Source organism: Achroia grisella, unplaced genomic scaffold, assembly GCF_030625045.1.
Source record: "Achroia grisella isolate CSIRO2021 unplaced genomic scaffold, CSIRO_AGI_Agris_v1 utg900, whole genome shotgun sequence".
NCBI classification, from domain to species: Eukaryota; Metazoa; Arthropoda; class Insecta; order Lepidoptera; family Pyralidae; genus Achroia; species Achroia grisella.
The window spans coordinates 5,312,711-5,339,340 of record NW_026713059.1 but is presented as its reverse complement, the minus strand read 5'-3'; the positions used below and the strand labels follow the sequence as shown (position 1 = coordinate 5,339,340).

At 32.6% G+C, this 26,630-nt stretch overlaps 1 protein-coding gene across 2 annotated transcripts in view; it reads right to left on the bottom strand.

Annotated features, from left to right (window-relative positions):
• Nucleotides 1-26,630, bottom strand: part of LOC131853182 (paired box protein Pax-3-B-like) — a 42,822-nt gene that overhangs the window by 1,193 nt on the left and 14,999 nt on the right. For both annotated transcript variants that reach the window (XM_059204010.1, XM_059204011.1), the window contains exons 2-5: nt 25,051-25,251; nt 16,535-16,675; nt 613-891; nt 106-290 (exon numbers count right to left, since the gene is read on the bottom strand). In XM_059204010.1, the coding sequence (XP_059059993.1) occupies nt 106-290; nt 613-891; nt 16,535-16,675; nt 25,051-25,251 (806 nt within the window). The remainder of the gene's footprint in view (nt 1-105; nt 291-612; nt 892-16,534; nt 16,676-25,050; nt 25,252-26,630) is intronic.

Below are 26,630 nucleotides of genomic sequence, written 5' to 3'. Positions count from 1 at the left end.
ATTTGATTAAGTTGTCACTGGTTCTAAGACATGACATTAATAGAATAATATTAATTGGATGGGACTTATGAATATATAATACTAAAAATTTTATTGCTTCATTACCTGAACGCGCGCTTCCGATAACGAGGTTTTGGAGGCAAGCCGCTCTCGAGTGGACACACATGGGTAATGAGATTTTTCGAATTCTTTCTCTAATTCTTCGAGTTGGTCAGGACTAAAGGTAGTGCGATTCCGTCTAAACTTTGGTTGTTCTCCATCCAATGACCCAGAGTCATCGCCGTCGACATCTGTTTAGAAATAACAATTATAGTTTATTTGGATAAGATTCCTACATTTGAAACAACGAAAACTTTTCTTAGATTAATTTTGTTTAATTTTATAATTGTTTTAATTTAAAGCACATAATTACAATTAATTTATTAGTTCTAGATAACTCATATATTGAAATAAATCTTAATAATCTTTGGTAAGTAATTATATACCTACACATAGGCAAAATACTATAATAAAAAAAAATAAAACACGCTAAAGCCACACGTAACTTAAAGTTGTAACTAAATATCGAAGATAGACGTATTGGTATAACTAGAAATATTCAATTAAACTTACCGATTAAACCTCTACCGGCGGATAAGAATCCTTGCTGGACTGCATCAGGATGTGGGACTCCTGTTGTAGGTGCCGGAACTCCTGGAGGCAGTGGTAATGTCCCAGGTGGCCATACACCACCACCACCAGCCCAGGGAAACGCCCCATATGGAGGTGGAGCAGCATAGAGACCATAGCCAGCGGCCCTAGCAAACTCGGCTGCAGCTCGCTCAGCAGCACGGTTCCTTAGTATCCGGTTAATTGACGATACACTTGGCGCTGTTGCATTCGTGCATACACCTACAACAAATAGAAGATTTGCTCAGAAAAGAGTTAACAACATTTCAAAGATTAATGAGAAGTAAAATTGACTAGATAATTTATTTTTTGTTGATTTATGTTCATTTGCAAAACAAACAAAGTTAACATAAATAAATTTAACATAAACTGATACTTTTATTAGTATAAATTACATGCCATATTAATGGTAATGACTATTTTTCTAAATCAATAAAATCGTGAAATTTCAAATACTGATTATATTTTTTATCATTCCATCTTAGTGTATGTTGGTTCGCGTCATTTAATAGACGTTAAAACTTGTCAAGTCAGTATATAGTACATGATTATTTCAAAAGGCTGCTCTTAAAACATACCGCGTGAAGTTGCTTCGTAATAATCACTCATGCAGTAACTAATTACCAACAATGTAGCTGAAATGAGGCAGGCAGTCGCGATGTGCAAGCAATAGCGCGTTAAAACCGATGCGTCATTGGTCGCGTTTAAAAATCGCTCGCCATTATAACATTTAATGCGTGCAGTGGCATCGCGTGCCAACGCAGCCTTGGAGAGCCATCCCATGTAATTTTCAGGAAACACTCCGCATAAGTGCCATAATTTAATCATAGCCTGTCCGCGTGTAATTGTCGTAGAATTCGTTGCAGAGCTACTGAGTTAGCGCGCTGGACGCATCATAGTGTTATTTTAAATAACTCACTTTTGATTGCTCTGTCAATGTATGGCATTAATCTATTTCAGACTACCGACTCAATGTCTTGTGAAGAGTATAAGTATATAGTAAATCTCTACTTTAATGATAAATAAATATTTGAATAGCAAATCTCCTCAAACGTGAGATACAGTATCAAAAAACTAGTCACTAACATAATTATCATTATTTATTTATTTATATAGTCCGAAATTTCGTATGTTATATAGAAGCAAGACATTGAAATTTTGAAGAGTATTTTCTGCGAGCGCAATAATTGAAATTCTTATATACCTACTTCTATTATCATTTGGCATATATTACTATTTGAAAATTCAAGTAGTAATACGAAACATCGCATCGCCTTAAATAAATATTATATACTTACAGCAACCTAACAATGGCCAAATGCAATTAACCCCTACTTTACATAAAGTAGTTCTATTCCACTTAGCCATTAAAATTGAAACCTATCATTTAGTTAGATCGTTCCTACTGGACAATTATATCCAGGAACAATAATTCAATATAATTGCTTAATGAACGCTCTTTACGTGTAGCAAGTCAAAGCGACGTTTTCCTATACATGACTTGTTACGGTAAATTATGCCTTGTAGTATAAAAATACACCACCTTGTCAATTGTTTGTCATGTTAAAACAATGTATTTGAAAGATGAACAATAATATATGTAATAGATGGGTGCTTAAAACCAACGAGATTTATAAAGATAGATTTAATGCGGTCACCATTCGTAATGAAGCTCTATTGTGAGACCGACTGGTAAGCACTCAGAGTTGGCGCATCAAATAAAATGGACCTGTTATAATTTACTCAAAACACAAAGCCTTATACAGTATAATGGTAATGATCAGTTGCGCGGCTTCGTTCATTGTTAGCATGTCGAAAACACAAAAAGATGCCTTCCACACAATTTGTTTGATTCGTAATCGGCGCGTTGAGATGACGTCTCGGTGGTAACGCCTTCTGTACCAGACGCACCGTCAAAAGTTTGATGTGGCTGAGAATATGTCTAATGGTGACCAGTCATCACTTACCGGTGGATCTTTAATTATATTGGGCGCAATATAAAAAGAAAACAAACCGTTGAAAATCTGTTATCGTTTTGTGGGTGTTCAGCGACGCCTCGCCGATGGTTAATCTATTCTTTTGGAAGCAAAAAACCTGTGATCTTTAACTGAACAGTTAAATTAGTTTTTATTTAGGAGCAAAAATAATGAAAACGCTGTGTAAGACATTGAGAATGTTCTCGCCTCTTAGAGACTTTATATTCTATCCAGTTGAACGGTTATTAACGTCAGCAAAAAATCTGTTATCTATCAATTATGAATTGAGTGCTTGAAAACTTAACAGAAAGTTTTAAATATTATAATTCGTTAATATGCAGAACAGTTACTTATATAATAATGAGTCAAGGAAAGCATTCATGAATGTTGCAAACGTAGAAGTAATTACTTTTTAATTTCAACCATCATTTGATCAATGAGTAAAGCGTTCAATGGTTAAGTTCACTATTTGTTTAGAGAGAGATCATTATCCGTCAACTGGTTGCAGGTGGGAATGCGATATCTATAATTGTTCTTTTAATGATTTGGGATCGAACCCCGGTCCCTACATGCCTAGTCATGGTCATGCAATTTGTCTAAAGTCGTTTAATCATGATTAGTCACAATAGGCTCCGCTTCTATTAAATAGTAAAGAATTATTTCAATAGAAGCTTGTTACCTTTTAAAATCTAGATCGTTCTTAACAATCCTTTCAAAATATTTTCTTACTCCGTAGTCAGTTCTAAGAAAATATAGATATATATTATATGTTTTTACATAAGTTCATGACTGTTTAAGTAAGTATAAATAATCTATGAAATATTGATCATGAAGAAATAGAATAACTATGGGGTAAAAGCCGGATACTTGCCTCGGTGGGATACAAGCCCCGGTTTTTATAAAACTATGTTCTGATTATAAGTTGTTTTGGTGCTTTACTATAATAAGTAGTGACCGCCCCGTAGGCCTCAATGCCACATAAGCCATCGGAATAGCCGTATGTGTTTTGACAGAATGAGCCAAAATGTACCGCGGCGAAACTTTGACGAGAGTTATAATTATATTGGTAAGTAATTGCTATTGAATATTTTTATAACTGATCGTGGTTTCAGTCAACTTTTTGTTTCTTTGCATGCATTAGAGTTTAAATTACATTGTTTATTATGTTTTATTGCAAAATATTTTTTATTTATTTTGCAAATAAAAAGGGCAAGTATACGCATCAAAAAGGATAGTCGCCCTCCTTACTGTCGCGGATAGTTGCCCCTAGAATGATTGAAAATTTCTTAACATACAAAGGATTAATTTTTTATGCTGTTTTTTCGAAATTAACTCTAAATTCGAATTTGACTCTAACTTTTTATAACTAAAATAAATATGTACTTCACTGTTTTAAGTATATATTTATTCTAGATAAGCATAATCCCTTGCAAGTATAAGCAAAAACCAGGCGTAGTGCCACGCAACAATTTCGCCTTCGAAGAATTGAGACAAAAACAAAAGATCTCGATGAAATTTCTCGAATATACGGAATATCCTCTAGAACCTTAAGAAGACGCTATGAAAAGAGTAACCAAAATTTTTTTTTATTTAAAGGATGTGTATCTAGCAATAGAAATACAAAATTCTATCTACATACCTACTTTCTTATCTGAACTTATTGTATTTTTTATCTCTTCTAGGAAGATATCCTGTTCTTGGCTTTGAGAATTAAAAAAGACTGGTAGCTCGTATATTGAAGTTTGGAGACGCCAGTTTTCTTCTCTTCAATCTCAGTAAATTATAAATACTGTTAAATAAATAATAAAGATTACTCTAATTGATATAAATTTCTTTCTATCCAAAATAAAAATCATACCGAGGTTACTATCCCCGCTCGAGGCAAGTATCCTGCGAAGCATTTTTCACGCTAGGCTACTATCCGCCATAGTAGGCAACTATCCCTTTTCTTAGAGGTAAAATAAAACAGTATTTATTCAAAACCAGTGCTAAATATGTATACAGAAATAGGCTTTTATAGAAGATAAAAGACCTATGTTTTGAGATTCATACTAAATATTTTCCAGAAAGTTTATATTTTTAAAATATGAAGCTTTATCGAAAAGTGGGGCATCTATCCGGCTTTTACCCTAAGCGCAGATTTTATATTTAGCTTACTAATAGAACATATATGCGTTTTCTCCCATGAAATACAATAAAAAGCAAATTGGTATAAAAATCTTAATGTTTCTGCCCCGAAGTGTTGTTAAGTTGGTACCTGCCTAAAAGCGTGGCATGCCCAGAGATAAGACGCTCCGGCGCCGTCTGCTACAGAGTGTTTAATCGGGTTAATTTATCGATAATTGACGGAAAACCTTTTTGTTTGTATTGCCGGAAAGTAACAGTAATTGTCACGCCTTTGAAGATTTACGCTCGTTTCTAAATTGAGACATTAACAGTCGGATCTCGTGCCTAATGGTTTGAAATGAATTAGTTTGTTTGTTTTATTCATACCGGTTTTTCGATGGATTCGGATTGTCCCGTCCGGTGTGGATCGAGCGGACAACGAATAGCGACCAGATCGAGTCTCACTAATTAGTTTTAGTTGGTGATTACCGTGTGAGCTTTACCATTTTGTTGACATTGCTACGCTTGCGTAGCAATAATATGGATAGTACTTGTACTATACATATTATTAATTACACTGATTATATTATAAGTATAGTATTATATTATATTAAAGATACAACCACAGACAGAGGCTGTATTGATAATATACGGCTAAACTTTTACGAACAATTTTTTTACTTTACAAATATTGCCATACAATTATGACATGACTATACTTATAAGTATAACTAGAAATATACTAACAAATATTTATTCTTTTTTGTGAGTTTCTTTTTTTACTGTCTTACGTATTACATGTAAATACAACACTCTTTTGGAGATAGACCCAAATAGTTGCAACAGGTTTTCTGCTGATGCAATTATTCACGTGTCTTTTTTCTAATTGTTTATATATTAAAATCTAATCTCTTACCTTTATTACATTATACAACGATATGTAATATTTCCCATCGGCTAATGTCCATGTAATAAGGCATTTACTGACCTGCATCTTGCAGCGCTTTCTTAAAAATGTACCGGAACTGCAGTAACGCAGGCGTTCTAAAATCACGTACTCACTGAACGATTGGAACCAGTTAACGAGTGAGTGGCGTCACGTCGTCTAAATGAATTATTGTTGGCTTTATGGGGAACATAAAACGATGAGATCGGAGGCAATCAGGCGGCACCCGCGGCGTGGACCAAGTAAAAAGGTGCCCGAGTCGGCAGGGGGCCGCTCGCAGCAACCGTTGCGCTAAACGCCTACTCTACACACCCGCTTTTCTACCCATTTCAATTAGCAATGAATAGGTTAAGTAACAAAGGGAGTGCCACCTCGTAATAAATAACAGATCACGGAAAAACTGTACTTGTTACGCTGCCCTGATTTTTCACTATAAGTATATAGTGAAAAATCAGGGCAGTCTATCAAGACGACATATGACTCACATTTGTGAATTTTTAAAACGTAAATATAATGTTAAAAATTATGTAGTAAACACATAAATAAACTAAAATAACAAAAGTTAAATAGATGCATCTAATAGTGTTGTATTTATAAATGCCATAACTGTTATTTTTTATAATAGACTTTACATCAATAAAGTGACAATGGGGACGCAAAAAGTGATCACAACAAGTTTTACTGTACAGCATATAGAACCGATTAAAGGCATCCAAAGGCGAGTCCCAAAATCATGACCGTGACCCTCCGAGCAACAGTGTTGGTGCGACGTACTGCTGGGAACCAATTTAATGCTGTAACAAATCAATAAATGTATCGGTTTATTGGAAGCTGTGTAGAGATCGATTTGATTTATTCCAGCTTTACAATGCCGATGAACGAGGTGAGACCTTGTTAGTAAATGTCAAAAAACTTTTAACTTTTAGTCATAATAAAAATGAAAGATTCATAGATTAGGTTGCATGCTCATGAATAATAATATAATTACATTCTGATAGTTGTAAACTGTTGCGAATGTTACATCTGGTGCTTTTGAAAATTTTACATATCAACAAAACAATATCAACATCCTTTGTAACGTTTTTGTAAGGCTTTGAAGATATCGGTTTATTTCTGAACGTTTATTATAATTATTTATTTAACGCTCAGACCAAAAGTCATTCGTCATCGGTTTCGCTAATTAATCGGCGCCAGTCAATTCTGGAGCAACACTACGTGCACACTTTGGTGGCTAAAGAATGCAATTAATCAAAACGTGGTCAGTAGCTAGAGCCGCCCGTAACGCCTCGTAAAGCGATATCGATTTAGTCGATAAGTTGCGCAAGCTATTGTTCAAAACTGCCACATCATTGCTGACAAAGGCGGTAGTGGGCACCTTATTAAAATTTAACCGAGCCCGATGAGCCAGTCTGTTTTGATAACTGCGCCCCCGAAGAATATTGACAATCTCATAACCTACTTCCAAATGGAAATTCCGTTTTTGATACATCCCGATTGTTGTACGCGTTTGTAAATATAAGAGTGATATAATAATGGGGTCGTCAAATTTTTTCACATTTAATAAAATATGTCCATTCATAATATACCTATTTATCTTTTTGTTTCTAACATTAAGTCATGATTCATTGCTCATATACTCTTTATTGCATCAGATAAATTTATTATTTATACTAAAACTGAATTTACATAATTTATAATGTAGTTATTCTTATATATAATATAGGCCGACTATATAAATAAAATAATAAATTCCATTTTGTAGCAACAGTCTACAAAAATAAACTTTATTAGATATCTACATCATGATACAAATTGTAACAAAAAAACTATACAATCTGTAACTGTGTCGACGATAACTACCTGCAGGTACTTCTTTGAAATATAATCAATTTAGTCAATTTCAATAAGCACGCATTGAATAGAGCACGTGGTTGTGTCAAAAGACTAGCCATTGTACACCAGTTCATTTTATTATAAATTTCATTAAAATTATAACTACCCATGATTCTCGAACCTACCACAGAGTTAAATACAGTTAGAATGGAAAGTAAATTAACTTTAGACAGAGGTATTACTTATATACTTGAAAAAGTTTATACAAAGCAGTTTCAGTACTACTAATGCTACTAGTACTACTGATGCAGGCGTAGCGCTTATTACACATATATTCGAATCATGGGAAAACTCACAGGATGCTCTCGGCGTTTTCTGTGACTTGTCGAAGGCGTTTGATTGCGTAGATCATGAAACACTTTTGTACAAGCTCAAACATTATGGTATTAGAGATAATGACCTAAGTCTAATGAAAACTTATCTAGAGGATAGGGTGCAAACTGTAGATATTGATGGTGTAAAGTCTAAGGGAACTAATATAAAAATGGGCGTTCCTCAAGGTTCAATATTAGGCCCGTAATTTATATAAATGACCTTCCCTACATGGTAGAGAAAGTTGCAGATATAGTGTTATTTGCGGATGATACTTCGTTAGTGTTTAAAATTGGTCGCCAATGTAATCAATTAGACGATGTAAATTATGCTATCTCTGCTATACTAAATTGGTTCACATGTAATAATCTATTATTGAACTCCAACAAAACTAAGTGCATTAAATTCACGCTGCCTAATGTAAAACAAGTAAATACGCAGCTATTGCTTAATGATGAAATAGTAAATTTTGTTAATGATACAGTTTTTTTAGGAATAACAGTGGACTCGAAGTTACAATGGGGGCCCCATATTTCAAAATTAGCCAGTAGACTTAGTTCTGCTGCTTATGCAATTAGAAGGATAAGGCAATTAACAGACGTGGCGACGGCAAAACTTGTATATTTTAGTTATTTCCATAGCATTATGTCATATGGCATACTGCTATGGGGTAAAGCTGCCGATATAAATACTATATTTATTTTACAAAAGAGAGCCATACGTTCTATTTATGGTATGGGTTCTAGAGAGTCATTACGTCAATGCTTTAAACAATCAAATATCCTCACCGTTGCCTCACAGTACATTTATGAAAATATTATGTATACAAGGAAAAACTTAGATAGTTTCAAGAAACTTAAAGACTGTACAAGTAGAAACTTACGCAATAAAAATAAGCTAATTTTACCTAAATGCCGTCTACACAAAGTTAGTAATTCATTTTATGGTAATTGCGTAAGATTCTATAATAAACTGCCAGAGTCTACGCTAAATCTTACAGAGAGGCAATTCAAATCTTATATTAAACAAATGTTATGTAAAAAAGCCTATTATAAGATAGATGAATTTATAGATGATAGCAATATATAGCAAGAATAAGTTTATTTGCGGACAACGTTATAATTTTAATTTTCATACTGCTTTCTTGATATATGATAGCGTAGCGGCTTTTGTATTGATTGCCGCATGCATCCTTATGTAAAGTGCGAATACTGTAACTACCATATAGTAATTTTTATAGCTGTGACGTGGTCGTGTGGAATGAGTAGTCATGCTCACTAAAATGTCCAGACATGTGGCGGCGTGGTGGGCCGGGTCAATGGGCTCCCTAAAATATGGTCGAGCGCAGTGATGGCTGGCTCATCCGTCATACTCGTGAACGAGTGCTACTTGTAGGGACTGGTCTGCTCTTATCACTACGACTGATTTAATCTTATTGCATATTTATATTTGACCCAAAAATTAGTGCTTGTTGGTAGTTTGTATTCACACGTTTCGACTTGTAAATGTAAACTTACAAGGATTATTTAAAAGAGCAACACACAAGTTTCTTGCTCGTTCTTCTTGTGATGAGACAGCTTTCCGAACGAGTGGTAGATAAAAAACAAATTGTTATGACTATTCAAAAGTGCTTAAATTAAGTTTATTTGAATAAATGATTTTCTATTCTATTCTATTCTATTCAGTATACCTAAACTTTTTACAGGTATATTAAAATCACTAACTTATGTTTATCTAATGATATATCAATAGATATAGATATGTGTGTAAATAAAATTATCGTAACCTTTTTAATTAATTTTGTGAAATAGTTCATCTGTACCTACCGATATCATATAATTTGATTTAATAATTGCTTTCATATTCCTCAAAAATAATAAAATTATTCAGTTACTTAACAAACAAAGTATTATTCTACTCATTACATTTAATAGATTATTATGTATCATGACAGGTTGATGAATTCCTGATTATAGTGCTTCAAAAATAGTTTTTAAGTAATGTTATCTACATATAAAATGCACACTTTTTTTTACAGTTTTTACACTAATAATATCATTAACTTTAAGGTTTTACACCTACAGTTGAAAGTATGTGAATTTTAGCCAGTGCTAAATTTCACATTCTTTCTTCTTCTTTATTCATATAGTTCACAGATCTGTAAACGCTATGAATATATTTACTTCCACCATACTTTTAGATCCATGGTACGAGCTCTCATTGGATGCTCCCTTATCAGCAGGTGGTCTAATCCAGTCAACACGCTTTGATATGCCGAAACCAAGTCCGATCTAATAGAACTAATCATAACTACATCCTTCTTACATTCACGAAATTCAATGTTCAAATTGAATAAAGCCTTTCCAATGTTACCTTGAAAGAGACCAAAACCAAACCGCGGTAACTAACTGTAAAGTTTAAACGCTCGAAATACGCAGAATTTATTTAAATATTACTGCATTTACGACAAATATGTGAGCATTTACGCAAAACAACCATCGTGGGATCGCGTGCAATTTTCGCATACAACGGAGGCATGGACGAGCACTGCGTCGAGCAATTATTTTAAACACATTTCAACAAATGACGATAATGTCAGCCGGCCACGAAGATAAGAACGGAAAACATAAAAATAAATACACCCAATGAGCAATTGTTCAACGCTACGTCCATATTATATAGTCTATATATTCACAAAACCAACAGGAAATTCTAAGTAATTTTCAGTTGGTTTATAATTAAAATTTACAATTTAGGTATTGTTTTTAATAAATTTCACTATTTAATTAAATATGACAATACGAAATCTAGCTGATTATAGCTTACAATAGATAAAAACAATAAAATCAGATTCATTAATTTACACAGACGATTAAAATAATATTTATAAATTCTACCCACAAGCTTGATATTTAAAAAAGTTGTTTAATTATCGTTTTATACATACTAATCGCCTGCTTCTTTTCAGGCAAAAGACATTCTATGTCATATCTTGTGATACGTATCTTCCTATCAAATTTCATAAATATTGTTTCAGCTCAAATAGACAGACATACAAGTACACTAACACCTATAATATTAGTATCTAATATATAACAAGATTAACATGCAATCTAAACAGTTTAATGGATTTTTAAGGGTGGTGGTGTATTTTTGCAAATAATAATAAATAAGTATAACGGATATAAATTTTTGTTACTTAAGAGTTGGGTTCGAATATGGGATCGAATTTGTCACGTTATTTTATTAGTAGTTCATAGATGATGTGAATTATTTATCTTGTTTATAGGTCTATGTTGCTCTTCTTCGCTTTTTAATGATAAATCATTATCTAGTAAGCTAACTTGGGTGCTAGAACTGCCTACGGTACTTATAAAGTAGAGTAAATAATTCAAGTCAGTGGAATGAAATGAACTTGGGCACATTTGTTATGAACGCTATAAGCCTGATATCATTGCTCTGTTTACAAGTGTGTTAAAATATTCATGTTTGCCATTTGCTTTCATATGTAAATTTAATAAGGAGTAAACAGTTAAAACTTTATACCCACGTACTTTCTAAATATCATAAAAATCTTAAACTTAAATAAAATATGTTTTATATAGATGGTCACCCGATTATACGCTCGAATATTATACTGCCTCCTGTGGATTTAATGATTGTGAACCAATTTAACAACTCAGTTTAGCATAGTGTTTCCCATCAAGAATGTTATCGTCTCCTAATCCGGTCCTCAGTGATATCGTAAACCAGAAACGGTCTTAAGCTAAACCTGTTTAACAGGCGATCGCACGCACCCTTCCGATCCGCACTACTCTGCTCACTAGAGAAAACACGAAGGCAAAACCGATTTTAGAATAACGTTGTAATGCTCGATTGCAAACGGTTCTAAGCTTTAACTCAAATGTGTTAGAATCGCTGTTGGAATGTAGCATGAAGTGCTGGTTGGACCGTTTCGTATGTGCGATGGTGGTGTTTAACGTCACGCATGGGCACGAGAGGTGTCGTTTGTGCAATTATCGCAATTGGCTCGTTGGCCTAACAGCTAAGTAAGACGCCCATCGTACTTTCCAATATCTACGAGTGTATATGTATGTCTTGGTTATATGATGGTAGTATGCCAATATACAAAACCCCCACAGCCAGTTATACTATCAGTTCGAATTAATCAAATGGCAGATGTAAGTACATTTAATGAATATGGCTATTAACTTTTGTTAATTGCATTAGAAGCAATGATTAATTTGACTGAATCGTTGAACGTTGAACATTCAATGACTACTGCCTATTCACAAACTAATTGATAGAAAAGTAATACTGTGATGAATCTCTTTTTCTATAATACATTTATTGAAATTACTCTTCATAGGATACACAGATATATTGTTAGATATTTCTATTAATAAAATTGAAGTCGTTCGAATGTTAAAGAAAATGCTATATTAAATCTTCAATGTTTTTAAAATACTACACAAATTTTGATATCAAATGCAATAAATTGGAGGACTTTTAAATATCTTTTAACACAATTATTTATTACAACAGTTTTATACTATCTTTTTATAGTAGTTATAATAGTAATATTCTTTATATAATTCTATTATTACGTTTATTTACCACTGAGGTAGTTAACCAGCAAATTATGGGCACGTAATGAACAGAGAGGAAGGAAGTGTTTTAAGGAAGAAATTATATGGTTACAGGGTAAAGGCAGACCAAATATGTAACGTGAGACCGTGAGAAATAAAATATGATACAATAGAAAGGGAGTAAATGTTAATTGCTTATAGAGATAAATGGGGGTGAAAAACATCCCACGTCGACTTTTTTACTGACCTAATTTTAATAAATAATAACAGTTAAAATGAGTATAATATTTATTTCTAAATACCTAACTAATTGTAAGTAATTAGCATTTCATTACAAATTAAGAATAAACAATGAAGGACGTTTCATTTTCGCGGAAAGATGGATATTTACCAATCGCCAATGCCGATGCCTTTGTATACCTAGTTCCTTAAGTCGTAAATACTCTATTGTGTTTAATTAGCATTTTGTTACTGCATAAAAAAACAAGTTAAGAAAATAAATTTTATACTTTTTGACCAAAATAATTAAAAATATATTTTATCAATAGAATTTTCTACCAAATTGTATGAATACAATCTATTTCTCGAACAATAAAAAAAAAGTAAAACAAAAATTATTGTTCTATAAATACATAGCGTGTATTTTATCTTAGAATACTGTATTTAAAAGTAGTTTTATTAATCACAAGCAATATCTTCTGAATCTTTCTATGATAAGATATTACACTTGTTATCTTAGCTTTCAGGCTGAAACACAATAATTACTTTGTATTACAGTAAAAGCAGTTAAGGTATTAAATATTTTTTTGCATATAAATATCTACCACAGTTTTACTAATATACTGACTTTATAATATATCTAGTAGGTACTTAGGGGACTAAGCTAATCTATGGAAATCTTATCAAAATCAGCCGAGTGGATTTTATGGACCCATATTATTAATATTTACATCATGAAAACATCACACGACTTATATATTCCGAAGTCTATCAAAAGGACTAAAATGTTCTTTTTAACAGATTTGTAAGAGGTTACATTTGTTATTGTAATTGAAATGGGAAATAATCTGACGGCTCATTGATGATAAGCGATCATGGTAAGAGGCCACCGTCGTCGATATATATGAAAAACACAACACCAACAGTATCATGGTGCTATGGTATGATATCATGACATACTTATATCATGATATCATACCCGTAATAATATTTCTGGATTGCCAATCCAGAGTACTAAGATTTCATGCCTGTTAAACCTGTAATTTCACTGCCTAATTAAATCCTACAACCCGAAACACAACGTACAAATCAAGCTGATTGTCGGCTGAAATAGGTGAGATTAAGGTACTACTTCTTAAAAAGTTATTTTTTGTATTTCTAGGCAAAATTCTCTAACTGGAATTTTGTTACGAGAACTTTAATTTGACATATTAAATAATTATTAACAATAAATAACGAAAACTAAGTTTTGCATATGTATCAAATAATTAAAATGAACTTAATTTTAGATTCCATTCATGGTGAATCTGCTGAAGTGGTCTTTTTAGACTCGCGGGTTACATTTCATTATCCGTAGCCATTAAGCCGGGCGGCCATTTAAGAACCTATTAAACTATACGCATATACGGGATTGCATTTCAATGGCTTTACCGGAAAATATTGTAATACTAGCTTTACTTATTGACCCCCGAAAATGTATTTGATACAACATACTCGTATTATTGCGTTCAATACTCAAAACAAGTAAATAACAAGAAATTAATTGGATATTATTCAGGTACTGAGTACTGTAGGATCCGATCAATCCCTAGATATCTTTAATCGGTACTATTAAAGGTATCTACCTAATTAGTTGAGAAAAATGAGAAGATTGTTAGTGAGTACTGCTGGCCCTAATGCACAATATCCGATCAATCCCTAAGAAGTTTCTCTCGCCAACCTTGGTATATTTTATGCCTGGTGAATTCATCGCGCAGCAATAGCCTAGTTGCTATAATTAATTCTCATCCTTGTATCTCTAGCTTATTTAATTGCCATCATTGCTTTATCATTAAAAAAAATTCTTTGATTTCGATGTCTTTTGTAGAGCAGTACTTGTTATAGACTACAAACACACAAATTTGCATAAAAGATGTCATATATAATGTGTACCATGAGTTTCAATTATAGATATAATGAAATTGAAAAATGTTAATAAACTTTCTAAATGTCTACCTCCTGCGGGTTCTCCAATCTTCTGAACTCTTCTTTGTTAAGAATCAGACAATTTGTATAATTATAAAGCATTTATTATTAATTAAATGTAAATGAATCTTAAATACAACCAATAATTATTAACATTATTAGAATTTTGACTTCATTAGTGTATTTCTGCGCAAACTCAAACACACTAATATCATAGCGCAAGTAAAATAATTATTATTTACTCCAATCATTAATTGAAATTATAAAACAATTTCCGAAGACAATCCACAGTGTTCACATTGCGGAAAACCTGACAACATGTACCGGGTTTTTTGAAAAGATAATATCAAACAAAAACTGCGAGCTCTCTCAAGCAAGAGATACCGATTATCATTTTTAGAATCCCTTATAGTGAAAATGTTATTGTTTTTATATTGTTGTTTAATTATATAAGTTTAGTATTTTATGGGTCGCAAACGGAAGGTGGTATAATATGGAATATAGTTACATACGTATGAAATATACTTACTAATAATTCATTTATTATAATTAATATTTACCACAAGAACATCATTAATAGGGCTCCGGATATTTACGAGTAGAACACTCAATAGAAAACTTTTCTTTTTCATATACTCGTACACATTATAAATGCTATTTTTACATATTATATATTGTATTCCAATTAATCTACCTTAACAAATATGATATTATTATGATAAAAATACATACAATAAGACTCACCTGGTGAAAAGTGGTTACTATGACATTTTTGAGGACTAAGTATTCACAATATTATGCCTGCATACTCAGGCCTCATTACCCAGGAATTTCACTGCCATATCTGCCCTTCAAACCGGAACATAGCATGCAAAGAAGCCGCTTAGTGGAAGAATTAACAGGTGCGAGAGCTACCAGTCTAGGGGCTTTGTATACAATATCGTTATATGAAAATATCCTAATTGATTATTTTTAATATAATTTACGTAACTATCCATTCTATTGAAAGAAACAACAACCGTGTTCGATTAGACTTGAGGGTAGATTCTTGTTTAGATCATTGTCTAGTAATAACTACTCAGTAACAGTGATCTATACTAATATTATATCTAACAATATATATCGATACCAATACAATAGATATCTAAACTAAGAAATAAGAAATAAGAATGAGATTATTTTTTATTTCTAATGAGTGACCAAACGAAACTTAAATTATAATAATGTTTGACGTATATGGAAAACAATATTATCAACAAGTAACATTGACTGTATTTTGAAAAAGATTTTTCACGCATATTTGTACCATAACGTTTTCCAGTCGAATCAAAAGTGAAATAACTCTAATGACATATCTATAACTAACTAACTAGGTAACTACTTTATGTGTGTGGAATACACACATAAAGTAGTTACCATAATTAAAATATAAAATATGTAACCCAGGGATAAAACCTCTAATAAATTGTAGGTAAGAACTATTTCAATCACGTCAGTATTCAAACAACAAATCTACATCAAAATTGATCCATGCGTTTAAGAGCATGACATAGACATACACTCAGATACACAGATGTATTTCTTTTTGCGTCGGTGGTTAAAAATAGTTACCTGTATATAGTTATATAATATATGTAGGTACATATACACAGAAATAAATAACAATAATAATTCTACATTCAAATAAGTCAGTTTCTGTATATATACACATTTATACACTGAATATACACAAAACGAGCGAGGCGAATGTATACAACAAGACCACGCTTTGTCGTGAGCCCTCACGGCATTCTTGTTATATACAATACAATATTGATAACTTAAGCTACGTTTCTATGAGACAATAATTGTTTGTTTACCTTCAGAGATGAGTCGCTCTCGGATCTCCCATGCGAAAATGGTTGGATTTTCTCTTTTGTACTGCTCTATCTTGGATACAACGGCTGGAGTTGCTACCTTGGGCTTGCTCCCACCAATAAGACCCGGCGGTCGAAGTGTACCTATAAATATAATATATTTGTATTTATTCAAATAACTTCAGTAATTACATTTTTAATAATAATTTCTTTTCTGGAAAAGTCTGATTACTCTACTACTACTCTCAATACGAATTAAATGCATTAGATACGTCAAAAATAATACTTTTGACAGCGAAATGTGAAAGAACAACTGATTACGCTCGTGGTATTGGTATATATGTAGTATCGCTATGCATATAGTCACAAATTCGAAAATCCACAATAAATACTGCTACCGAATATAGCAACAAAAATGTCAGCGTTGGTACTGAAATTGGCAACCACGAGATTATGGCAAGGCATCACAGTATTTACATATTTGCAGATATCAATTTACATCACAAAAAGATCACTTTCTTGCCTTCCGATGCAGAATATACATAATAATAAAATCGTTAAAATAATCACCTGCTGGATGAGACTTCAACAAAAACAAAATTATAAAATTGAATTAGAGGCACAAATAACAATTCCGACAATAGCGCCGAACCAATTTCATTGAGCGCAAAACGTGAGTAAACGTGAATCACTTGTCGCGAATCAATCTCACCACAAAATTCACTACAATCGCATTGTAGTCTCTACGGCACCGAAACAGAAGTGACTACTGACTTTTTATATTGCCATCTACATTTGCACATGTTGTATTTAAAAGGAAGTTGGATATGCACTCTCGTATAAAAAGCCTATAATCGAACATGGCAGTTACAATAACAATGACATTAAATTACTATTAATTGCAGAATGGTCAACATTGTCTAATGAGTTTGAGCGCAAGACGTGAATTTTAAATTTGGGTCATAAACAAAAACGAAATATAACTACTATCAATTAACAACATTAACTAAAATATACACAAATTTATTACAAATAAATTACAATCACATTGAAAATATTGCAAATGAATATATTTTTATTACATCATATACCTCAATTTCTAACAATTCTTGCTTTAGCCCTTTTTGAATCTCAAACAGCTTGCTGGCAGATAAAATTGTAATAATTCTAGATTTAAATATAATAATATGAACAATAATAATTAAACTTTGATTCAAAAAATTTATTCTTAGTGAAAAATAATTAATATTTGCAAATTTATTTGCCTAATCAGATTAGTAAAGTACTAATTAGAAGAAATTTAACGGCGCGCGTTTCTTCCTATAAGTAAGTGTGCATTCTATAGTTAATTTATAATATACAGAAAAAGTTTTCAAAATTTTCTTTAATAATTTTCTAAGTGTCAAGTTCATAAAAATTAAAAGATCCAAATACATATAAAATTAATATTTTAATTTAGATTATTTAATAAGATTAAATTATTAAATCTTATTAAAATTCTGTATACATCGATTGGTTCATGAACTCGAAAATATTGATAAAAAATTATGGATTCCACAATTCCTAAATCAGTTAGATAAGTGATGGGTGCATGCTCGAAAACAATTACATAAAAACGCATCAGTCGCAGCATTCCATCGTGCGGCGGCGGCGCTCGCGCATTGTTTTTACCCCTCGCGAGGACAACCGTCCTCCATACCGATAACACGCTGAATTATTCATCACATTATATTCACATTTTTATCAACGCCATCCACGATAAATTCATACTGGTCTTTATGTCTTGATAAAACTAAAGCTCAACTCCGAAAATGGTGCAGACGTGCAAAAAGTAATGCATCAAGTTTACACGTAGCCCGCAAACTGCGATGCCATAATAGGGCAGTATCATTATAATATTATTTCCACCTAAATGCAATCTTCATTTTTTATTAAGTCAAGATAACTTTGCAGAATCGTAACTACCTTTAATTCTAAGTAAACTCCTGAAAGGTTGCGTGTTACAGGACGGTGAGTAAAAAAGACGCGAACACTAATTTGTATAAATAATTATTTCAGCTAAGATTTAGGACACGATAATATTCATGACTTTATTAACATATTAATTGTTATTTATCAACTCTTAACGAAATGGCGAGGTCGAAAATATATATTGACTCATCTGATACAGATTACTCCGACAAACTTTTGCTCCATATGACACACAATGAATTTCTTGAATATCTTTCAAACAACCTAATAGATCATAGACGAAATAGTATCTAACAATTATAATATACGTACTACTCACATTAAACTTTAGTTTTAGATTTATACATTGTGTAGCATGATTTTTATTTGTAAACTGTACTGTGTCCAATAATAGTGTACTGTAAAGTATGTAATCTTTAGTAAATGTTACAATAAATAAATTGAGTAAAAAATTGAAACGTAACTAAAGTATTTTAGCAGAATGAAGATAATTAGAAACGATTTTACGGTATATGTCAACCGTTACAGGCCGTCGGCGTTTACGTACGTGCTCGAAATTCGATGCCTATTACAGTGCCTTTCACTGTACACTATGTTTTGCTGGGACGATTGAAAATCCATATTACTGTCTTGACAGACTCGAAACGCCAATAACCGAGCCGCTCTATGTTTGATTGATAGGTAAATTGCAGGAGGCCGGCATACTGATCATTTTGCGATAATTAAATCGGCCAGGAACGTAATCGCATGACCGCAACCAATTACTCGGCGTTGCCTAGGCAGAGGCGGATCGTGTGAGGTACCACTGAAATAGTAGTTAAATGTACATTATTTGCGTGAAACGCACGCGTGTGCTCCCGGCGCGCTCTTGCTCCCAACTTAGAAAACGATCACACACAACACCAACTTAATAAGTACTATTCACTTAAAAATGATAAGTGTTGCGATATTTTCACATTTTGCACGCAAAACTTACATAGACGTCTTACTAAGACTATTTATATAGTCTTAATGTAAATATTATTTTTGTATTAGTTTTTGTAACAAAGTAACTGATAATTTTGACAGTAATGATTTAAATCTCTAATCTCTCTACATATTATACTCTCTGTGATACAAAATGTGTTTGTCTAACATAAATAACTGTTATCGGAAAATATATGGAAGTTTCAGATATTTATGTATTGTACTTATATCTCATCACTCTCTCGTATAAAAAAAAATAATCTAGTCATATTTTATATGACTCTAAACAGTTGCATCCGTCCTTACATTCTAGAGACTATTTGATTTCTTTAAACACTTGACACATGCTATTTAATGGACGTTAAATGTAGGTTTGCATACATGTATATATTTATATATATTATATATATGTCAATACCCAGTAATACTGTTTTATACAATGAATTTTTCAATTTGATATAAGCAATCTACTATTCAAATCAAGTTATTGCAAAGTCCCTGATGACTTTGCTATAAGTAGATTGCTTAAGAATTAAACCAATCTGACTTCATTTATTTTTTAGGTAGTTATAGTGACCTCTGACTATCGCTTTGAGTAATAAACATACGTATAATAAAATTGATTTTTATAGAGAATTAGAGTTTCTATAATCGTCTTTCAACCATAACCTGTTATACAGTGATATCAGAGAACTTCATCTTACACCATTTATGAATTTATGTAAATAAAAATTAATTACTATACAATCCCTATTATTCATAAATAACCAATGTAAATGCCCTCCATATTTTTGTTAAATTTATTTAATATTTAATCATTTTATTAATACAGTTTGTTAAAATATAAAAGTAATCGTATAATGCTAAATAAAATATTTACTAATTTGTTTAAACACATAAGTTTAAACTAGCAAATTTCACAAATATTAAGCTAACTATTATAATACAAATCCACAACAGTCACACACAAACAAATAATCTTTAACCACTTTTTAAACTCATTTTAAATAAATATACTTGCAAAAAAATAATAATCATTAATCATCATCACCAATACAGTTAAGGAGAGTTAATAATGCGCACAATACGTACCCAAAACGTCGGTTAATAAATTTCCACACAAGATTCATTTATGGACACTTAAAAGTCATTACACGGTGCGTCTACAAAGAGGGACAAGATCTTTGTAAATGGCACAGAATGGTTTGGATTCAGTTAATTAAATTTGTATTAAAAGTGGCCCTTTATATTAGCTGGCGCTAACCGTTCAGGAACATACTGCTTCGTCACGCACCTAATAGATCAAAATCTTTGGCGGCGAAGTGGCTTGGGCCTGGATACCCCTGATTTATTGAACTTAATGCAACGCGTGCGTTAACGACGCCTGATTTAGTGATTGATAGATTTTGAACAAGCCAGTTCGCGGTTACTTCCTTAAAAGAAATTTTGTTAGCCTTTTACGTAAACTCCTAAAGCAACCCTGCCATCGCTAGTGTGACTCATGTAGAATGCTTCAATGTTTCATGTTAAACATTATTATAAATATATTTATATTAAAACAAATAAATTAAAAGTAGTACAGGGTATACCTGCCGTTTATATCAGTCAGAACATATTTCTTTGTTGCCGTCATTATATAAAGAAAGCTCTACAAATGATTAAGTCTACAAAAAAATGTGGATATAATATTTATTAAATTGTAAGAAGAAAAATCATTGTTTAGCCGAAATTCACTTCACTATATCTTTAATTAAGCTATTATTAAAGTAGTACATGTGCATGTAATGTATGCGTGCACTACTGTTGTGTACTATATTAGAAAATTTTCATAATCCATATAATAGTAATAGAATTTCAGTTGTAAAATCTGATTACGTTGTGAAATCTGATTTCGGTTGTAAAATCTGATTACGTTGTGTAATTACAGAATATGAAGATTGACATCTCGGTCCTCTGGAATGGCAACGCTTGAGTGATATGACAAGTGTCACATGATAACGTGATATCCGTAGGTTATTCAGCTACATAGGCGACGGTTACCGCTACCTTACCTCAGGTAAACCGTGAGTTTGTCATCGCAATTACAAAAAAAGCAATAAATGACTAGACAGTAGTGACTGCTGGATTGGGTGATATTGTCCCTTGAAATCAATCGAAGTAATCGAAAAAGAGGATTCTAGCCGCTTTTTCGACCATCTGAAACCTCACTCTTCTAAAGTAGAGAAAACGAAAGAAATTCCTTAATGCATTTCAAGGGACAATCATCCAATCCAGCAATCACTACTGTCTATAGTCAAACAGCCAATTTCTCCATTTATATATCTGAACTAGACTAAAGACGAACTAATATAATATTATTGGGTAACTCTATTAATTTATAGTCTATTATACCATTTACTCTTGTGTGGCCTTAGTAGATTATTATGTGTTACCTAGTGTAAATGATATTATTATTACGGAACCTATTCCACGCGCTTATGTTAAAGGAATAATAATGTCACCCACCGTATCATTACATGCCGTAATTGATAGATCTGTAGAACAATCTAATCTAAAAATAACATTCCATCGATAGTTAGAATCATTAAAAATTCAAATTAACGTACGTGAATTGGAGCAGAAAAAGAAAAAGCGACGTTCGTGCAGTAAGAATGTCAACCCTGGTAATTCAATTTTGATTATAGGACCAAAGCCTAAATACGGCTTCATTACTGGCAGCGGCGATCCGCGGACAATCATCTTGAGTAGGTATCATTACCCTCCTACCAAATTTAGGTAATATCAAAATAAAATGACCGGTTTAATATAAAATTACTCACTCTGTGATTTCGGTTGCTTTGTGGGCCAGGAATTATTTGTGAATCATTTGCTAGCCTAGTACAAAAAGAATGCTACAAAACTTAACAAGTTAATAAATAGCAAAGAGTATAAAAGACAAGGTAAAGCCATATTTTTATGCAACAATATTATTTTGTAAGTCTACGTTCTATGTTTGCAATCGTTTGTAAATTGTTGTTTACAAAATAACAACAATTGTTTCCGCCCTTATTACAAATTAGCAATAACTGGATAATAATATAAAACTATTCTTATATAGCAGCTTATATCGTATAGCTTGAGACAAGAAAAGTCATAAAGCAATTTATCCATCAGTTTACTGTGTAACCCGCAATTTAGTACGTTCTCCTACTTGACCATGGCAGGTTATTTATGCGTGCCCATTTCCATGCCATCAGGTTGGAAATTGTTTAGGCTAGATAATAACATTTAAGCTAAGGCTGTGTACCTATGTTAAACACGTAAGCGTTGGAACATGACAGCCCTGGGCGGAACGTAGCCAGGCTTCCGTGGGAACTTGCACGTGACGTTACGAAATCACTACGGGCGAAAATTGATTGACACTTTATATTAAATGTATGTATTAACAACTGTTTGCTTGCTGTATCGACTCTTTGATGTACCTATTTTATTATGAAAAGCTATGCTATCAATAGACACTAATGTAATCTATATGAAAAAATGCAATGTATTCATTATTACATCATCACAACTAATATACAAGTTGGTATGTAAAATTTCAGCAACAAAGGCTTTAAAATAATATTAACACATAAAAATGTATTAATAACGCTAGCTTGCTTGCCTTTTTTATTGCCATGGAACAATATATACTATTGTGTATAATAGGAAACATGTATGTTACAATATGTTTTCATGAAAGATTATCTAGTTTCTTGGAGTTAAATGAAATTATGCAAAAGTCATAAATTACTTTAACCTTCCAACAATTTTCTTACCTTTCAACCTAAATATTAATGACGCACGAATTGCTTCAACAAGGTCAAATATCTTCATATCACGACATAAAAAATACTAGCAACATAAAAAACAAAATGAAATATCAAAAAATACTAAACGCATATAACATCAATATCTTGACTTTAAACTTAAAACTTCTTTAATAAAATTCATGTTCAAACGGCGTGAAATTATATAGACCTACCAATAAACGCATCGGTGCTTTTGAAATACTGCCTTCACGACTCCTGAGCAAATACAAAGTAAGCATGTGTCCTAATAACACACCGACTCAGTAATGCTTCAAATCAACTGAATACCTCCGGGCAAGTGTCCACATCAATGTCGCAGTGAACTCACGCTTCGGTTAAAACCAACTGTGATATTATTACACAGTTACACAATAATTGTTTGTCGTTATAGACACACTCAAATCAAATATAAATTTCTGGTGTCTACTAATTCTATTTGTTATTAAGAATCGATACAAACGCTTAACTTATCAGCAGTAGCTAATCGCAAAGGTAACAGTGAAATAAAGGGTTGTGGTTATGAAAAATCACCGATGCTATCATTTCACATCAGCATCTCACTGGGAGAGCATTCTGTTGGTCTGCGACGCTTGCGGCGACGCGTTCATCCGCATTACAGTGGCTTATAATTAACACGCTGCAAGTTTTATGAATCGATTAGGATCTAAGCTTTCGTCAATAGCAGCTTTCGTCGCGGCGAGCTCCGCTGATGCCTTATCATTGATTAATAACGATTGAGATTTTTGCACTAACCATGTTATTAGCGCCGAGTTAAGTATCGACCGTGGCCGCGTCGCTTTCGACAAATTGCCGAGTTGTCAATGAATGTTTTAATATAATTTATTTGTCTGATAATCGAGCGGTACCTATCTACTTTTTGCGTAAAACAAGTCTGAGTGCCCAGAATCTCTATTTATCTCGTTTAATTTATTCTTTCGCTGGCCAGTATCCTGTCATCATCGCGGCTTTAATAAAACAAACTCTATCAAAGTGGCCATTTAGAAGTCACTAGTTACTAATAATGTGTTACATTTTTATTCATATGTAAAAGCTTATTAAATAATACAACTCGCTACCTAAAAAAATAAGTCATCATTTTAGGTTAATTACGCAAAGCCTACATAGCTGTAGATCTATTGAACATTCAAAGCCAGTAACGAAGTAATTATCGCAAATAACTTAGTTGAAGGTAATGGCGGACCGCTAGGCTGTACACTCACTACATAGAACTGTTGTATAAATCTATAGAACACCAAAGACTACCCGCCGAGCGAGTTCTCTTTAAATAATACATGTGCTAATTGCAGTGGAACAAAATAGTTACCAATTACACTAAAGTTCATTTTCCATACAATCCTTGTCCTAAGTTTAGCGTGGTGTATATTTTATTAAAGAAAATCGGATTCACAATCATTTTTACTTTATTTTATTATGTATAAAATCTTTTTAAAATATAATGAATAGTAGATGGGTTTCATCAAAACATGGTCAATATTTTGATGAAACCTTCTTCATCATCATCACAGAAGATGAAATTCATTCATTATACCCTAATTTTTATTTGGCCCTGCATTTGGTTGTTCTATACCTATTTAGAATATTTCCTCTTTTATGTTTATAAGAAATAAATCAAAATATACAAAATCGGTTTCGCTACTATTTTTTACACAAATTAATAAACTAGTACGATAAGAGGAAAAAAACTGCACGATTCCCGAAATAAAAGATAAGTAATGCGAGAAAAATTCTTACCAAGAAGTTTGGTAACAGCACCTTGCTGGGACAGCACATGATGAGCGATATCATAGTGTCTGAGGCCGAATCTTGACAGTTCCAACAACCTCTGCTGTGACAACAGAGATGATAAAGGATGTGCCGTCGCACCTGGGTACAGGGGAGTACCGCCACCCGCGCCCGCGCCGCCACCCCCAGACGACGATGGGGACACCGGCACTGAAAACATTACAAAACTGTTAGAAGTATTTTTTTTAATAATTATAATAACCCTAGACAATTCACACAGCCTCATCTAGTCCCAAGGCTATATAAGCAGAGTTTGTATTATGGATAGTAGATAACTTATATAAGTACATACATTCTTTGTAAATACATGCATAATATATATATATATAAAACACACAAACAATTGTACTCTTGAATACAAATGTTTGTACAGTATCTGGCATCAAACCACCAACCATCAGAAGTAAGGCGGTGTGTTAAATAGTTGGTGAATCGAGACCGTCATCTCTGTAATGGTAAATATACTGACGGTCCACCCGTTGGAAAATGGCAATCGTTGCTAATACCTACACATAAATAGCACGTCGTTATGCGATGCCCACATGAGTTGCCGTTACTGATGGCTAAGGTGTCAAGCCATAATTCTGTATAATTTGGCTGGCATCTCACCCTTCAAACCAAACCACAGCCCATGAAACAAATTTCTTAGCTGAGATAGATGTACATGTATAACAGTAGTCAACTTTGTACAAAGTCGATCTTGGTAATTATTTAAGCTGGGATACAATATTTATAAGCTGAGCATTATACAACCAGTTATAGATTCTAGTAAGTATGTAACTTGAACGACGCTACTCATATTACTCAGTAGTAGTAAGTAGTATTTCGTACTAAATGTCGCTTCTGCATTATTACCCAGAAATTCAGTTACTATTATTTATTTTAAAACATATAAATATCATAAAGTTGATTATACGTTGTTATTTTTGATGAAACAAAATACTCTTGTTCGATATCAATACAAAATTGTTAACTCAATATAAAGTTGATCGACATCTAATGAAACTTTAATCATAAAGAGAGTAAATAAAGTCATCAAAAGACCAACAGATTAACGCGACTATCCTCGTTGAAATAGCATTAAGTTTTTACTTTATTTTCATAATGAGAGTGCCGCAAGCGAAACATTCTGTGTGATTTCCTCTTATTACAGAATGTTCAATCTGTGCTCACTCATTACATACATGTGTCATTATAATAGATACCTACACAAAGGTACACAGCTCACCAACACAATGATAACAGATGAATTGTACACAGAAATAAAACAACGGTTTTTACATTATTTTCCTACAATCGGTAATGATAGCCTATATTCTGTTTTCACATTTTATATCGTGAAACAGAATACAAAATGCTAGAATATATTATGTATCGGCTTTACCCATAGGAAAGGTGTTCGATCGCAAAGTAAATTTTTAAACACGTAAAACTGGATGTGGTCTGATGATTTAAAAACGCATATAAAGTGCTAACCTGTATACACCTAATAAAAATTTGGAAGCTCATTATTTATATATCGTAGCTAA